The 19163-nt window shown below is 42.1% G+C and overlaps 2 protein-coding genes across 2 annotated transcripts in view; one reads left to right on the top strand and one right to left on the bottom strand.

Moving 5' to 3' along the window:
- The window catches only part of LOC124718975 (meiosis-specific nuclear structural protein 1-like), a 94384-nt gene extending 81056 nt beyond the window's left edge, over nucleotides 1-13328 (bottom strand). Inside the window, exon 1 of the mRNA XM_047244646.1 lies at nucleotides 13194-13328. Within this exon, the coding sequence (XP_047100602.1) occupies nucleotides 13194-13196 (3 nt within the window). The 5' untranslated portion in view covers nucleotides 13197-13328. The remainder of the gene's footprint in view (nucleotides 1-13193) is intronic.
- A 207-nt stretch (nucleotides 13329-13535) lies between these two features.
- The window catches only part of LOC124718648 (TBC1 domain family member 5), a 174953-nt gene continuing 169325 nt past the window's right edge, over nucleotides 13536-19163 (top strand). Inside the window, exons 1-2 of the mRNA XM_047244277.1 lie at nucleotides 13536-13891; nucleotides 14117-14240. Coding sequence (XP_047100233.1) covers nucleotides 13828-13891; nucleotides 14117-14240 — 188 coding nt within the window. The 5' untranslated portion in view covers nucleotides 13536-13827. The remainder of the gene's footprint in view (nucleotides 13892-14116; nucleotides 14241-19163) is intronic.

The raw sequence follows: 19163 nt of genomic DNA, 5'->3' as shown, positions 1-19163 counted from the left end.
TGCTATACAAGCAGGATACAAAATTAGAATAAACAGCATCAATTTTACGAGAGGCCAGTGACACACACTTAGTAGCGCACGAGGACTGGCTTTGGATATCGAATGCGAGCAAAAACAGAGGCCCGACACTTGTAGGGAGGTGGAAGCGGCAGTTTCAAATGCAGCACCGGCCCCTCACGCTACATAATGTGATTCGGTCCTGTGGTGGGACACAGCTGATACGAGCTGCCCTGCTTGCTTCCATACACGTGTCACTTTGGCCCTCTCTGGAAGATTCTAGATGCTGCCTTTGTACCTATATCAGAGCACCACACAGCCCTGGCAGTCAGTGATTTTAGCTTGTGATGATGATGGCGAAGGCTCGAGTATTTGATTTGGAGTGACACAGATTATAAGCCGAGAAGATTTTATTGAAGCACGCTAGCACGAAAGACGCCGAAGACACGTGCTGAAGAATGCTTCATCCACAGCTTGTCATAATGCTCAAAAAGTGACAAGATCTTCACGCTACGCGTAAGGAATATTGTCACTAATGTGCCTGATGTCATTCTGAGCTGTATAATTAAGGTTACAGTCCAAACTGTTACCTGAACCTCCTACTATTATTACATCATCACCGTTCCGATAATCCTTCCCTAAACAGCCTAAATCACAGATAACACCACTGAGCCCTGTGCTTCACTTAAAAATTCTAGTTACCTGTTAATCTCTTCCCACAGAGCTTTGTACCAGTTCTGATATTCTCCTCCTGTGATTACTACCCAGGAATAAGACTGTCTTGATTTTCTTAAAACTTCCTAGATTTAGCTTGTATCTTCTGTCATGTACCATCAGACTGCTGAATTTCTTAAAATTGTCTGATTGCTTGTGTCCGCTGCCTCTAGACCTTTGAAGTATTAAGCAACAAAACTCTGTGGGAAGAGATTAACGGGTAACTAGACTTTTTAAGTGAAGCACAGGGCTCACTGGTGTTATCTGTGATTTAGGCTGTTTAGGGAAGGATTATGGGAAAGGTGATGATGTAATAATAGTAGGAGGTGCAGGTAACAGTTTGAATAAAAATTCACAAAATGTGCAGAATGATCACACACACATATCATCTTTAATGATCAATATTGCAAACTTCAGGCTGCAAATCTGCTTACTCTTCTTGAGCTACTACCAAATTTGAACACAATTTTTTCCCCATTATTGTGAAGTCGTAGTGGCAATCACAGTATCTCCAAAAAATCGCCAGTGTCATACCCTATCTTCATTACACTCTGCCAGCTATCAGATACTTCCACCTACAAAACTTGCCACAGCAACCCGGATTCAGAAATCCAGCAGGAGTCCAGTCGATACTCAAATCCCAGAGCCTCTCCCCCGAGTCCATCTCTCTACTCACCCCTACTACTCCCCGCAATCTTACCTTCTACATGTTTCCTAAAGTCCATGAACCTAACCACCCAGGATGCCCCATTGTGGCCGGTTACTGTGTTCCTACTGAGAGAATCTCTGCTCTTGTAGACCAACACCTTCAACCTGTCAACCAGAATGTCCCCTCCTATATAAAAGATGCCAACCATTTCCTCCACCGACTCTCCACAGTTCCTGTCCCTTTACCACATGGTGCCCTGCTCGTCACTAATGATACCACCTCCCTTTACGCTAAAATTCTTAATGCCCACGGCCTTACCACTATTGAACACTACCTTTCCCAACGTCTTGATGGATTCCAAGCCAACAACCTCCTTCCTAGTCGGCATGACCAACTGTATCCTCACCCACAATTACTTTTCCATTGATGGCATTACCTACAAACAAATCCAGGGTACAGCTATGGGCATCTGCATGGCACCATCCTATGCCAACCTATTCATGGGCCATCTAGAGGAATCCTTCCTAAAAACCCAGAATCCTAAACCCCTCACCTGGTTCAGATTCATTGATGACATCTTTGTGATCTGGATCAAGGGTGAGGACACCCTATCCACATTCCTCCAGAACTTCATCAACTTCTCTCCCATTTGCTTCACCTGGTCCTACTCAACCCAACAAGCCACCTTCCTAAATGTTGACCTCCACCTCAAAGGTGGCTACATCAGTACCTCTGTCCATATCAAACCTACTAACCACCACCAACACCTCCACTTTGACAGCTGCCACTCATTCAATACCGAGAAGTCCCTTCCGTACAGCCCCGTCACCCGTGGTTGTCGCATCTGCAGTGACGAGCGGTCCGTCTTGAAATACACTGAAGGTCTGATGCCTTCACAGACCGTAAGTATCCTCCCAACCTTGTTCAAAAATGAATCTCCCATCTTTTCAGTCTCCCACCACCTCCCAAGTCTCACCGTACAGCCACAGAGGAGCATTCCCTTTGTAACTCAGTACCACACAGGACTGGGGCAACTGAATTACATTCTCCACCAGAGTTTTGACTACCTTTTGTCAAGCCCTGAAATGAGAAATGTCATGTCCACTATCCTTGCCACCCCTCCCACAGTGCTATTCCACTATCCTTTCCACCCCTCCCACAGTGCTATTCCACCATCCACAGAAACCTTCACAATATATTTGTCCATCCTCACACAACCCCTGCTCCCAATCCCTTATCTCATGCCTCATACCCCTGTAATAGATCTAGATGCAAGATCTGTCCCATACATCCTCCCACCAGCACCACCTATTCCAGTCCGGTCACAAACATAACCTATCCCATCAAAGGCAGGGTTACCTGTGAAATCAGTCATGTGATCTACAAGTTAAGCTGCAACCACTGTGTTGCATTCTGTGTGGGCACAACAACCAACAAGCTGTTTGTCAGCATGAATGGCCATTGACAAACTGTGGCCAAGACGCAAACGGACCACCCTGTAGCTGAACACACTGCCAAACATGATATCCTTCATTTCAATGACTGCTCCACAGCCAGTGCCATATAGACCCTCCCTACCAACACCAGCTTTTCTGAGCTGTGCGAATGGGAACTCTCCCTGCAATATAGCCTACGTTCCCATAACACTCCTGGCCTCAACCTTTGTTAGCCATTTTTCTCACTCATCCAGCCCCTTCCCTGTTCCAATTCCAGCACTACACAGCCGCCATTCCACCATTACACTCAGTCTTTTTATTTCTCTCCTTTTCCACTCCCCCCCCCTCCCCTCCCCAACCTGTCCCCTGCCCTCCGTCTAACTTGCAACACTTCACTGTCTGCCACCTCCACCATACTATCCCTGCCGCAGCCTCCTCCTTACCCCCACCCAGTCACCACTCTCATCAAACACTGGTGGTGCTGCTCGCAGTGTGTGTTCAATTGCCTGAGACTGCAGGTATGTGCGTGAGTTGCATTTGCGTGTGTGTGTGTGTGTGTGTGTGTGTGTGTGTGTGTGTGTGTGTGTGTGTGTGTGTGTGTGTGTGTGTGTGTGTGTGTGTGTGTACGTCTATTGTTGACAAAGACCTCGATGGCCGAAATCTTTATTTGTGACAGTATTTTTGTTGTGCCTATCTGCGATTCAGCATCTCCACTATATGGTAAGCAGCATTCCTTTTCATAATATCATTATACTCTATACTGTCACATTAATGCGACCACTGGTCAAAAGCCTGAATAACCACCTTTTGCAGGGCGAGACATGCAGGCAGCAGGTCAATGAGGTTCAGGAAGGTACCGACTCCAGTGCTACAACCAGCTGTGTTAGGTTTGTCCGTTGAGATTCTACGGCACGAACAACCTGATCGAGGTGGTCCCACAGATTCTCTATTGGGTTTAAACCCGAGGAGTTCGGTGGCCACGGGAGTATGGTAAACTCACCCTGGGGCTCTCTGAACCACGCACGTGCACTGCAAGCTTTTCAACTCACTTCACTGTAGTGCTGGTAGATGCCATCGAGCTGAGGAAAAACAAACTGCACGCAGGGGCGGACACAGTCCCCGATGATAGATGCATACTTGTATAGATTCACTATGCCTTCCAGAATGACAAGATCACCCATGGAATGACATGAAAACATTCCCCAAGTATAATGCTACTTAAACGGTTGCAGGTGTTTGCTATCAGACATTTCATGCCATAAATGCCAGTGGTCATCTGTCCGATATAGCATGAAATGATTTATCTGAAAAGGCCACCTGTTGCCACTCAGTGGGCGTCCAATTGTGGTGTAGGCAAGCAAATTCAGCAACGTTCGTGGAAAAGTCATTGAGGAGATACTGTCGGTAGCCCCTCGGTTCATCTATGTGGTCATTTGCCCAACAGCTGCACGTCTATTTTCCCGTAAACATCTGTGCAGCTGACTTTCATCCTTGTCATCTATGGCCAACAGTGCGTCAGTGTTGCCTCAGCATCAGTTTTGAATAGTGCCATTTTGCGATGCATGGCGTCATGCAAACAGTTTCCAAACTTAGGTGTTTTGGAAATGTTTCACCCTTGGCTCAAACGTCAACGATCGTGCCCTTTCAGACGTCAGATAAATCGCTCCACTTCTGCACTATGACAATGATTGCACTGTCTTGAGCATGAATTTGACATGCTTTATACAGGGTGGTCCATTGATAGCAACTGGGCCAAATATCACGGGAAATAAGTGTCAAACAAAAAAAATTACAAAGAACGAAACTTGTCTAGCTTGAAGGCGAAAACCAGATGGCGCTATGGTTGGCCCGCTAGATGGCGCTGCCATGGGTCTAACAGATATCAACTGCGTTTTTTTAAATAGGAACCCCCATTTTCTATTACATATTCGTGTAGTACGTAAAGAAATATGAATGTTTTAGTTGGGCCACTTTTTTCGACTTGTGATAGACGGCGCTGTAATAGTCACAAACGTGCAAGTACGTGGTACCACATAACATTCCACCAGTGCGGACGGTATTTGCTTCGGGATACATTACTCATGTTAAAATGGACTGATTACCAACTGCGGGAAAGGTCAATATCGTGTTGATGTATGGCTATCCAAGTGTCCAGACTGTTCGTCAGATAGTTATGTTATTTAAGGAAACAGGAAGCGTTCAGCCACATGTGAAACGTCAGCCATGACCTGCAACAAATGATGATGCCCAAGTAGGTGTTTTCGCTGCTGTCGCGGCTAATCAGCACATCAGTAGCAGACAAATTGCGCGAGAAATGCATTTGGCATTATTGCCAAATGCACTGACGTTGACGGACATCATTTTGAGCATTTATTGCATTAATGTGGTACTTACAGGTAATCACGCTGCAACAGTACGCGTTCTCAGAAATGAGAAGTTCACAAGGGTACATGTACACTCCTGGAAATGGAAAAAAGAACACATTGACACCGGTTTGTCAGACCCACCATACTTGCTCCGGACACTGCGAGAGGGCTGTACAAGCAATGATCACACGCACGGCACAGCGGACACACCAGGAACCGCGGTGTTGGCCGTCGAATGGCGCTAGCTGCGCAGCATTTGTGCACCGCCGCCGTCAGTGTCAGCCAGTTTGCCGTGGCATACGGAGCTCCATCGCAGTCTTTAACACTGGTAGCATGCCGCGACAGCGTGGACGTGAACCGTATGTGCAGTTGACGGACTTTGAGCGAGGGCGTATAGTGGGCATGCGGGAGGCCGGGTGGACGTACCGCCGAATTGCTCAACACGTGGGGCGTGAGGTCTCCACAGTACATCGATGTTGTCGCCAGTGGTCGGCGGAAGGTGCACGTGCCTGTCGACCTGGGACCGGACCGCAGCGACGCACGGATGCACGCCAAGACCGTAGGATCCTACGCAGTGCCGTAGGGGACCGCACCGCCACTTCCCAGCAAATTAGGGACACTGTTGCTCCTGGGGTATCGGCGAGGACCATTCGCAACCGTCTCCATGAAGCTGGGCTACGGTCCCACACACCGTTAGGCCGTCTTCCGCTCACGACCCAACATCGTGCAGCCCGCCTCCAGTAGTGTCGCGACAGGCGTGAATGGAGGGACGAATGGAGACGTGTCGTCTTCAGCGATGAGAGTCGCTTCTGCCTTGGTGCCAATGATGGTCGTATGCGTGTTTGGCGCCGTGCAGGCGAGCGCCACAATCAGGACTGCATACGACCGAGGCACACAGGGCCAACACCCAGCATCATGGTGTGAGGAGCGATCTCCTACACTGGCCGTACACCACTGGTGATCGTCGAGGGGACACTGAATAGTGCACGGTACATCCAAACCGTCATCGAACCCATCGTTCTACCATTCCTAGACCGGCAAGGGAACTTGCTGTTCCAACAGGACAATGCACGTCCGCATGTATCCCGTGCCACCCAACGTGCTCTAGAAGGTGTAACTCAACTACCCTGGCCAGCAAGATCTCCGGATCTGTCCCCCATTGAGCATGTTTGGGACTGGATGAAGCGTCGTCTCACGCGGTCTGCACGTCCAGCACGAACGCTGGTCCAACTGAGGCGCCAGGTGGAAATGGCATGGCAAGCCGTTCCACAGGACTACATCCAGCATCTCTACGATCGTCTCCTTGGGAGAATAGCAGCCTGCATTGCTGCGAAAGGTGGATATACACTGTACTAGTGCCGACATTGTGCATGCTCTGTTGCCTGTGTCTATGTGCCTGTGGTTCTGTCAGTGTGATCATGTGATGTATCTGACCCCAGGAATGTGTCAATAAAGTTTCCCCTTCCTGGGACAATGAATTCACGGTGTTCTTATTTCAATTTCCAGGAGTGTATCACATCGGAACAACCGAAATAAAATGTTCAAACGTACCTAAGTTCTATATTTTAATTTAAAAAACCTACCTGTTACCAACTGTTCGCCTAAAATTGTGAGCCTATGTTTGTGACTATTACAGCGCCATCTATCACAAAGCGAAAAAAGTCATCCAACCAAAACATTCATATTTCTTTACGTACTACACGAATATGTAATAAAAATGGGGGTTCCTATTTTTAAAAAATGCAGTTGATATCTGTTTGACCTATGGCAGCGCCATCTAGTGAGCCAACCATAGCGCTATCTGGTTTCCCCCTTCAAGCTAGACTAGTTTCTTTCTTTGTAGTTTTTTCGTTTGACGCTTATTTCGGGAGATATTTGAAGCACTCTGTATACCCTCCCTTACTGCTAACCACTGCTAGTACTACCACCTGCCATCTGTAATTGTTTATTGTGCACTGACATCGAATATAGGAGATGGTCTCATTAATGTGACTGTACCGTGTAACATTACATCCAACGTGAAAACAATGCTGACATTGCACAAACTAAGTGCCATTTTTCCAGTCAATTCTGTGACAGTTTCCACGCTCGTCCATTTTGACAGTACCTCGGCAGGCACTTTTGTTAAATAAAAATGGCATACTACTACACTGTGTTACAAAATCAAAACAAGGCACATATCATACTTATGAAGAAAGTTGCATACAGTAAATATCAGATTGGTGATATTCTGGCAGCTACTGGATCAATATCACACTGTTGTTCAAAAAGTGGAATAGCTTTCTGACACAAAATTTATCTGGGGTAAGCCTACTTAAACAAATCCAAGGTTAAGACAATGCTCATTTTCTTTTTTTGACTCCTAAGGTGTGATTCATAGTGAATTTGTGCCCCAAGTACAAACTGTTAACTGCTATTTTCACACTCAAGTCCTCACAATGATGTGTGAAAGGGTGACATGCATCAGGAAAGATGTAACAAACAACTGTATTTTGCATCACAACAATGTTTCAACCACACTGACCTACTGTAGTAATTTCACACCAAAAACAGTGTGGCAATGCCGCCTCAGCTGCTATACAGCCCTGAATAGACACCACTGAACTCCTTTTTGTTTCTGAGGATAAAGAGATACTTGAAAGACCATCACAGGTTGAGGGAGAGGGTAAAAGAGACGCCAACACACTGTTTCAAGGAGCTTTCCTTTGTGTGCCTTCCGGGTAGTCTAAGCAGACTTGCAAAGCAGTGGCAGCAATGTATAGAGCTGAAGGAACATACTTTGAAGACTTTTAAGATCCTGTACATTAAAAGCAATGTATCTATTTTAAAAAATTGCTCTCAAAAACTTTTCGGACTGACGCAGTAGTCATGGGAGGGGAGTATCTGAACTAGTGCAGAACTCTCTGGGTAATGAACACTAGGTAACTAATATTTTTACACTACGCACAGAACTAAATGATATCAACTGAAATTTAGATTCTACATCTACATCTACATCTACATACATACTCCGCAATCCACCATATGGTGCGTGGCGGGAAGACTTGATAAAGAAGATGTTGTAGGGGTTATTGGGAGTGCTGCAAACAATTTGGACCAAAACCTTAAATACACAACAGAAGATAATGTCAGGTACATCATTGGGAATGCTCTACACATGGTTGCGTCAATCCTTGAGTGATATGATTAGCCCTGGATGAAGTGTTTTGTTGAATGTGTATAGTTTTTTCTAAGTCACTCACCAGATTAGCGTGATCACATGTGACGGATGCGTCACCCCTCACACAATCATATCACATACGGCGTGGTCTACACCTAAATGCTTCCCATAAGAGGATACTTGCATGACTCCACTTCTGGAAGCATTCAGCATAACCAGAATATTTTGTGTCCAATCCCTATGGTTTCCAATATTTTAATTAGGTGGTTTTTAGTGCAAATGTTTCCAAAAGACAGAGCTGCTAAATAATTACACACACAGGTGCAAAAATAAATTTAGAAACGAAAAACAGCAGTTTGGACAGCACAGACATTAACAATTACAATATATTTGGATTTTTCTACATAAACATAAGAAGCTTGTTCAGTAAGAAAAATGAGCTTCTCATGTCGCTACAGGACACTGAAAATCCTGAAGGTATTTCTACAGATGTGCTATGCACAACAAATCATCATTTGAAAGTCACAGAAACTGAGCTGATGTACGCAGATGGATACATATTGTCTTATTACTGCAGGCATTATATGAGGAAAAGGGGAGTGGCATTATACACAAAATGGGGCATTGAGTCCCAGGCCGTAGATGTCAGTGAATACTGCATTCAACAGCTATTCAAGTGCTGTACTTCAGTGACAGAACTGGAAACATACAGTTTATAGTACACAACAGGAAATGTTTAAAGCTTCATTAAGCAATCAGGAGTAGTCCTAATAAGATTTTGTACAAATAACTGGGAAGTGATCATATGTGGAGATTTCAATACACATTTAATCGTGGACAATTCCGATTGAGAGCACCACTGTTACTGATTTGCATTTTGGTTTGATCACCACATCAACATTTTCAATTAGAAAATAGGTGATATGTTTATCAGATCATGATGGCCAAATGGCAGTAATAAAGTATCCCCATCAATCAGGTTCAACTAAGACAGGAAAAGTAAAATTTCACATAATTATAAATGGTGTCTCAGTGATATTACGAGAAAATTTACACGGTGAAAAATGGGAAGAAGTTTATCAAGAACACACAAGCGGTGATAATTTTAATTATTTCCAAAAAAATATCCCTACAACATTATGAATCCATTTTTCAGTTAAAATTATGTATTGGACTGCTCTTGAAATCTTGGCTGTGAGTTGGTGAAGCCAATGAATGTGAAGGCAGAAAACACTGATTGTGGTAAAAATTGACCAGTAGTGAAGCCTAATGTTTACACCAATGCCGTATTGAAAAACGCAAGGGGGAGTGGGGTAGTCCAATACATAAGTTTTACCCACCTTCCTTTACAATAGGCCAGAGCCATTAACAGTGGAAGTTGAAAAACGGGGTGGTTAACATCTGGCATCAAAATATCTTGTATTAAGACAGAGAGAGCTTTATTTAACGCAAAATACCACCTCTAATAAAAACTTATAAATGCACTATAAACAGCACTACAAAATTCTTCATTATGTTATCAGAAAAGGCAAAAACCACTTACCACGTAAAAAAAAAAATTCAAAATCAAGACAAGGAAAATTTATGAATGGATAAAGCATTATTAGGCATGAAATGAATAAACTTGGCCAGGAAAATCGTACTGAACACCCACATGACAGTGCCAGTGAGAAAGATTATATGAAATTTAACCAGTAACTACTAAATTCAATGAATTCTTCGTAACGATAGCTGAAAACACAGGGATAAAAAATGGTCCTTTCAAAAGCAGATCTAAACCAGATGTACCCGCAATTCCAGTGCTGCAGTTTGGCAAGTGGGGTAGGTTGGAGTGGAGGTCGTGTTGATTATGATGTGTAAAGGCAGCTGGTTTGCCATCTAGAAATGCCGGAGGGCGAAGGGGTCACGTGCTCGGGCTAAACATGTGATACACAGGTGAATGAGTTGGTGGGGTACAGCACACACTGGAGGTGAATTGAGGATGTGAATTGGGAGAGGGTGGTAGGACAGAGGAAGAGAAAAATGTTGCGTAGAGGGTGGGGGGACAATGGGTTATCTGAGATTGAGACCAGGGCAAATATGGTGGTGAAGGATGTGTAGCAAGGATAGCTCCAACCTGTGTAGTTCAGAGAAGATGGTGGTGGAAGGAAGGATAGAGATGGAACCATTGAAATTGCATATGTTGTGCTCAGCTGCACCTTGTACCAGGGGTGGTCAACTTTGTTTTTGGCAACAGTCCAGCAATTGCCATACATCCTTGTGGACAGCTGGTTGCCAGACATACCAACGTAAAAGGCTGTGCACTCTTTGCGGCAGAGTTGGAGTATAACAAGGATGCTTTCAGTGATGGATGCTTTCAGAGCTGGAGGGATATGGTCTCCATGGCAAAGCACTGGGGATGGGCATAGAAATGAAATAGGATGTTGTGGAGGTTGGGTGGGCGATGGAAAGGTGTGGAAAGGATGTCCTTCATTTTCACGATGGTAGCTAATCAAAGCTCTGATGAAGGATGTGATTCAGTTCTCCCGGTCCAGGGTGATAAAGGGTGATGTGGAGGAGACTTCTTTGTAGCTGATTCTTGGGCATTGAGGAAGGATAAGGGGTGGGCTATGATTTGGGAGTAATGCCTGTCTGTGCAGTCCTTCATGTGACTTCCAGTATACTGGGCAAGGGAGTTCTTGCATCTGGGCATAGGTCGTCCAGAGGTGGCTAGGCTATATGAGAGGGATTTTTTGGTGTGGAAGGGATGGCAGCTGTCATAAATGTAGGTACTGTGGTGGATAGTGGGTTTAATGCGGACAGAGGTGCAGAAAATATCCCAAGAAAGTCTACTTTTGAAGTTTTAAGAACTGCCTTTAAAAGATGACTCTAGGAATATACTACAATTCCCTACAAATCACTCCTGTAGGGATCATGAGGACAAGGTTACATTATTTATAGCACACACAGGGACATTGAAACAGTCCTTCTTCCTGCACTCCATATATGAACGGAATAGGAAGAAACCATAATAACTGGTACAGTGGAATGTAACTTCTGCCAGACACTTCACAGTGGTTTGCAGAATATAGATGTACATGTATAATGTACGATGTCACCTGACACATCATCATTATGATACAGAACGAAGTGGAAATACGGAAGCATCCGATCCCGCCCGTCTCCTTTGACCCATGACGTCACAAATATGGCGGAAACAAAAACAAACACACACACTTTCCACAAGAAGCCTAATGACACTAACGGGACAAGTGCTGGAAATGGGGTGTTTTGGGTGGGGGGCAAACTAAACATAAACAAATTTAGATGCCTTGCGTAGCTACAACGTGTAAGTGAAGACAGCCATGCATGAATACCCACCCACCTCCCTAGGGGTCGTAACCCCTCAACCCATAGAAGATAAAGATGCTTCAGTAGCTGATTAGTGTTTTTTGTCTTTTTTAAAAAAAAAATCTCACAGGATAGAACAAACAGATCAGAAAGATAAATATAATAAACTAAAACAGAAATTGGAGGAAACAGATAATTAAAATAAGTAATAAGTGTTTTTAAATTTTAAAAAAAATCTCATGAGATAGAACGAACAGATCAGAAAAGTAAATAAAATAAGATAAAACAGAACTGGAGACAGCCACACTCAAACCAAACTCCACACTGTCATGACGTCACACACGACAACACCCTTACGTCACGGGTCAAAGCCGACGCGTGGGATCGGACGCTTCTGTCGACCCAACGAAGTTGACATTGGTTATCAGTAGGTTCAGCTGATATGATATTCTACATTACAGATCAGTCGCTCACCTTGACCAAGTTTTTGGAGTGGACCATCACTAAATACTAAGCTTGTTATGCCTAGATGACACTGGGATTTTTATATACAGAGCATTTGCTGAACTTAAGCATTGAGAATGGAACCAAGCATCTCCTATTAAAAGAAATGCCATAACATTCAAATGAAGTGAATTAGCAAACCACAAAAAACCTATAGCAGGGTGACTGAACAGGGACTTGAACCACACTCGTCCCTCCCAAGTAAGAGTCCAGAGCCAACCACTGCATCACACTGGTCACTTTTAGCACATCTATCTATTGATGTTGGTAATGGAATAATCCTAGGTTGGGTATTGTCTATACAGCCCTATTTCACTTTCAGCGTCATTGTTTCTAAAATAATATACTTGCACAAATCTTTCAGCACCTGTGATCTACAAGGTGTGTACTCCTAAGCAAGAAGCACGCATATATTTCAGTTTATTTATGCCCTATTCCTGTTCAGGGTATAGTGTTTTAGTTTTGCTTGTTGTGTCAATTAATGTAGCTGCACTCACTGCACGCTTTTTTGTCAATGTATTTTATTTTTAATGGTAATCGGGGAATGGTGAGCGGAAAATTTTAATGAAATATACAAGTTTAGTATAAGTTCAGGTTACGAAACACAAACAAATAAACGTAAGAAACTCGTCTGTTGTTGAACTGTAGCTGACTGTCTTCTAGTGTTCCCAGTGCGACCGCTATGGGAAAACAGCTACCACTCTGCAATAATAAATTAATGAAACAATACAGGGATCATGGATGCTGTAGGTGTTTGACTTTTATTTCGTATCCTACATCAGACTTAATAGTTCGACGAGATTCATACACCCAGGACGGGCGAGCAGCCGAGCGAATTACTGCATCATATATAATAATAATGAACTGACATTACAATCCTAAAACCATGCCCACCACAATCACTTATCTTTTCATTAACGCAAACGTGTTTCGCTACAATTCAGGGAAAAATTCATTTGCCCTTGAAAAACATTTTAAAAAATATATTAAAGCATACTAACAGCAAATGAATATACATGAAAGTAAAAAGATCTCACCATTTTCTTTGTTTATGTTGTAGTCTTTCACAATACAGATCTCAGCAGAAATATAATATTTAAAGAAGCAACAATAATTTAGAATTGGTTACTAAACTACCATGTAAACAAACACAAGCTGCGCGCCACACATCACTATCATAAGTTCTCTGATACTATCCTGCGTCAATATAAAAACAGGCGGCGCAGTCAGTGTAGATTTTTATTCCATGAGTTGTTGTTTGGATTTATTTAATACGTCTCTCTATGAGCTGTCAATTATGAAAAATCAAATCCATTATTTTGTGGTTCATTAGTTATTTTTATCGTAGACGTAGCTTTTATTCACCATTTTACCGTTGTCATGATTTGCTGATGAACAATATACAATAATTAAGTTTTAAGGAACAATTGTACACGGATTTTCTGATGTATCATAAATGAATACGCTTTCACTTTAAATCGGTATACTATGCAGGGTCTATGACCAGTCAGTGATGCGTTGCATAGGGAAGTTACGTGATGCGTATATAGTGTTATTGATGCCGACGCCAACAACAAAATTTGACAGTCTTATGTAATTCCTTATGTTGACAGCGTGTCACTCGGAATGTTTGTGCGTTCAAATTGACATCATTTAATTTAGGAAAACTCAATGGAAGAAACTAACGTTTCGAAAACGCAAGGCGCACCGAAAATGGACAGTGAACCCATGACAGGTCAGTTGCCTGCAGAGCAAACAGATTGTATTTGAAAGACATTGTTTATTTAGTGATGAAGAGTTTGTAGTTCGCTGTAATGTGATTATTTGTGTGTCTTAGCAATGTCCCCTATCCATTTGCACTACGGTAGAAGTTCTTGATAGAATTTTTTAAAAAATAATGCGTTCAAAACAAGATTCTGTTAGTGTACCATTATCAAATAATTACTTCTTCTGATTCTAGTAAATTCTCCGTCTCATAGCATCGCGGGAGCGGAAGAAGAATCATCAGAACGAACTCCTGAATCCGTAACTGATGAAACATCAGCTGATTCTTCAGAAAAAAGCGCATCAATACTTAAATATGAGTATGTAGTTTTGTTTCTCGTTAGCTGTACGCAGTTATTTAACTGGTTTAGATTTCTTATAAGTTGAACGTAACACAGTAGCCTATGTAATTGCTGTCATTACCTTGTTTATCGTAGAATAATTGTTAATCCGTCTATATTGTGGTGTCTTTAAGGTAAATTGCTAGTTCAATAACCGTTTCTGTATAGCTCTTGGCGAATTTCCGCAGCATTGTACTGGATCAATGTCTCATAAGCAGTCGCAACTTGTTCTTGTTCGTGTAATTTGTAAGCATTAGTTTCAAGTGACACTGGGGGATTTGCTAAACAGTGGAATTGTAAATTATAAACGTTGCAATGTCACTTTAGATGTTTGATTTTGCAAGTTCTTCACAAAAAAATACCAAGATGAATCTTTATGAAGGCCATGGCTGCTTATTAATCCTTGAAAAGTTTGATCACATCTTCTTTCAGTAGAAACCTCACTGTGAATAGGATGTTGAGTTCCAACAGATATAAGATGGCCCACATTTAGTTATGTAATTTATATAATTTCAACTACATCAGACAGTACTGAATAATCTGTCAAAATCTTCTTGTGGAGAAATCGTGCGTTGTAAGAACAACAATGTGTGTGTGTGTGTGTGTGTGTGTGTGTGTGTGTGTGTGTGTGTGTGTGTGTGTGTGTTTTCAGTAATATTTTAGAAGTGTATGAAATTTCCTCTGAAACTACAGTGAAACTTCACTATTTGCGTTTAATTTCGGCCTGAATTATTCCAAAGATTACTAAGTTACCTGAAGCTTTAATTAGGCGCATAACATAGTGTATAAAAATGAGATATACTGTAATATTGTAAAATGCTGAGCAGTAATTTAAGAGCCACTAATTTAACGATGCCACGCTAATATAAACAATAAGATGAAACAAACTGAAGTTACAAATTACAGTCAAAAGTTACATTAAACAAGCTTGATACACACGCTGTATGTATTCAAAAATGAGTGCACTGTTCTGGAAGTTATTTAATAATGTCATCTGGATCTATGATGACATAGTCCGCAGCAACCAGAGAGACAACACTACCTGATGTTGCTTGCTGTTAATATTTTCATACCTGATACAAGTTGTTAATGGCTTAAAGAAGTAACTTATTTGTGACTGAGACTCTTCTTTGCAGTTTTATTTTATTGCTTATCACATCTCTTTCAGCAAAAGGAAATACATCTGGGGATCGGGATTAACAATAAATAAAGCTATTTTTTTATATATTCATCCATCCATAGACAAAGGTACAATAGTATTGGACATGTCGCAAACATACAGAAAAATATATTCACATAAAACATTAACAAAATAGGATAGGATAATATGAAGATAAGGCAGGAAATCAGCCATGGCCTAATCACTGGAAACATCCCAGCAGTCACCTTAGGGACACAGGAAAAATCGGAATGGCTCGACAGAGAATAAATCGCAGTCTTCCTGAATGCGAGTCCAGCACATTGACTGGAGTAGCCACCTCGCTCAGTACACGATTGGAACAGGAATTGTGAAATACATCGTCTACATTGTTAGTGGAACATGCACAATAAGAAAAAAAAGGAATAAAAATGTTGAAAATAAACACTGCAGAAAAGTACGAGATGTACAGTAAGTCAATCAGTGATGATGTGGTTAAAATCTGAAAATTTGATTCAAAACACTCTTTACAAAATAAAACACAGGAGAAGATTGTATACCACTTCTAAAAGGCATAAAACATGAGCACACGAAATCCTGCCAACACTTTAACCATCACAAACAATTAGCAAAAGATCCTTTCACAGCAGAGGTTTGTCATCGAGCATCTACAACAGAGGAAGCAGAAAGCTAGCAGCAGAAATGTTCTTCACCAACACAAGCATCAGCTAACATGATTGAAAGAACTCTAAAGTGAATGAGGGTGTAGTAATCTTATAACCTAACATATTCACTTAAACCATAGAAGCACTTCTGAACAAGAAATGATTTTAACTCTGATCTAAAAGCAGTTTCCATCTTCAACCTCTTTAAGTACGCACATTATAAAAAATGGCACCAAAGTGGTGGATGTCCTAACTTTTTCTATATGGAGGGATGCACAGTGCCGAGTGTTACAACTCTGGTAGTTGGAGTTGTTTAGCAGGTTATCAAATCGAATTCTTCTCATAAACATCGACATTTGTGTATGTAAAAGGATGGAACAGTAAGCAAACAGCTTTTTAAATAGGGGCTTGCAGTGAGCCTGCCCTGAGCTGTGTGACAAAATTTGAAGAGTCTTTCTCTGTAATGTAAAAATTTCGTTTAATCGACTTTTACTTTTACTCCAGAAAACTATTCCATAAGCTACAAGAGTCTGGAAGTAACCAAAATAAGCCAGATGGAGATCATGGTTTTGACTCGTCTTCCAAAATCTGCATCTACGTACATACTTTGCAAGCCACCTGACGGTGTGTGGCGGAGGGTACCTTGAGTACCTCTATCGGTTCTCGCTTCTATTCTGGTTTCCTATTGTTTGTGGAAAGAAAGTTTGTCGGTATGCTTCTGTGTGGGCTCTTACTTTCTCTGATTTTATCCTCATGGTCTCTTCGCGAGACATAGGAGGGAGCAATATACTGCTTGACTCCTCGGTGAAGGTATGTTCTCGAAACATCAACAAAAGTACGTACTGAGCTACTGAGCATATATCTTGCATAGTCTTCCACTGGAGTTTTTCTATCATCTCCTTAACATTTTCGCGATTATTAAATGAACCTTTAACGAAGTGCACTGCTCTCCGTTGGCTCTTCTCTCTCTCTTCTACCAACACTATCTGGTACGGATCCCACACCGGTGAGCAATATTCAAGCAGTGGACAAACAAGTGTACTGTAACCTACTTCCTTTGTTTTCGGACTGCATTTCCTTAGGATTCTTCCAATAAATCTGTCTGGCATCTGCTTTACCGACGATTAATTTTATATGGTCATTCTATTTTAAATCGCTCCTAATGCCTACTCCCAGATAATTTCTGGAATTAACTGCCTCCTGCTTCTGACCTGCCACATTGTGGCTAAATGATAAAGGATCTTTCTTTCTATGTATTCGCAGCACATTACACTTGCCTACATTGAGATTCAATTGCCATTTCCTGCACCACGTGTCAATTCATTGCAGATCCTCTTGGATTTCAGTACGATTTTCCATTGTTACAACCTCTTGATATACGACAGCATCATCTGCAAAAAGCCTCAGTGAACTTCCAATGTTATACACAAGGTCATTTATGTTGTTGTTGTGGTCTTCAGTCCTGAGACTGGTTTGATGCAGCTCTCCATGCTACTCTATCCTGTGCAAGCTTCTTCATCTCCCAGTACCTACTGCAACCTACATCCTTCTGAATCTGTTTAGTGTATTCACCTTTTGGTCTCCCTCTACGATTTTTACCCTTCACCCTGCCCTCTAATACTAAATTGATGATCCCTCGATGTCTCAGAACATGTCCTACCAACCGATTCCTTCTTCTAGTCAAGTTGGGCCACAAGCTCCTCTTCTCCCCAATTCTATTCAATACCTCCTCATTAGTTACGTGATCTACCCACCTAATCTTCAGCATTCTTCTGTAGCACCACATTTCGAAAGCTTCTATTCTCTCCTTGTCTAAACTATTTATCGTCCATGTTTCACTTCCATACATGGCTACACTCCATACAAATACTTTGAGAAACGACTTCCTGACACTTAAATCTATACTCGATGTTAACAAATATCTCTTCTTAAGAAACGCTTTCCTTGCCATTGCCAGTCTACCTTTTATATCCTCTCTACTTCGACCATCATCAGTTATTTTGCACCCCAAATAGCAAAACTCCTTTACTACTTTAAGTGTGTCGTTTACTAATCTAATTCACTCATCGCCACCCGACTTAATTCGACTACATTCCATTATCCTCATTTTGCTTTTGTTGATGTTCATCTTATACCATCCTTTCAAGACACTGTCCATTCCGTACAACTGCTCTTCAAAGTCCTTTGCTGTCTCTGACAGAATTACAATGTCATTGACGAACCTCAAAGTTTTTATTTCTTGTCCATGGATTTTAATACCTGCTCTGAACGTTTCTTTCGTTTCCTTTACTGCTTGGTCAATATACAGATTGAATAGCAACGGGGAGAGGCTACAACCCTGTCTCACTCCCTTCCCAACTACTGCTTCCCTTTCATGTCTCTCGACTCTTATAACTGCCATCTGCTTTCTGTACAAATTGTAAATAGCCTTTAGTTCCCTGTATTTCATCCCTACCACCTTCAGAATTTGAAAGAGAATATTCCAGTCAACATTGACAAAAGCTTTCTCTAAGTCTACAAATGCTAGAAACGTAGGTTTGCCTTTCCTTAATCTTTCTTCTAAGATAAGTCGTAGGGTCAGTATTGCCTCACATGTCCCAACATTTCTACGGAATCCAAACTGATCTTCCCCGAGGTCGGCTTCTACCAGTTTTTCCATTCGTCTGTAAAGAATTCGCTTTAGTATTTAGAAGCTGTGACTTACTAACTAATAGTTCGGTAATTTTCACGTCTGTCAACACCTGCTTTCTTTGGGATTGGAATTATTATATTTTTCTTGAAGTCTGAGGGAATTTCGGCTGTCCCATACATCTTGCTCACCAGATGGTAGAGGTTTGTCAGGACTGGCTCTCCCAAGGCTATCAGAAGTTCTAATGAAATGTTGTCTACTCCCGGGGCCTTGTTTCGACTTAGGTCTTTCAGTGCTCTGTCAAACTCTTCACGCAGTATCATATCTCCCATTTCATCTTCATCTACCTCCTCTTCCATTTCCGTAATATTGTCCTCAGGAACATTGCCCCTGTATAGACCCACCATATACTCCTTCCACCTTTCTGCTTTCCCTTCTTTGCTTAGAACTGGGTTTCCATTTGAGCTCTT

Source organism: Schistocerca piceifrons, chromosome 10 (genome assembly GCF_021461385.2).
Source record: "Schistocerca piceifrons isolate TAMUIC-IGC-003096 chromosome 10, iqSchPice1.1, whole genome shotgun sequence".
In the NCBI taxonomy this organism is placed as follows: domain Eukaryota; kingdom Metazoa; phylum Arthropoda; class Insecta; order Orthoptera; family Acrididae; genus Schistocerca; species Schistocerca piceifrons.
Note: the sequence above shows the minus strand (reverse complement) of the source record. Positions and strands in the feature narration are given on the sequence as shown.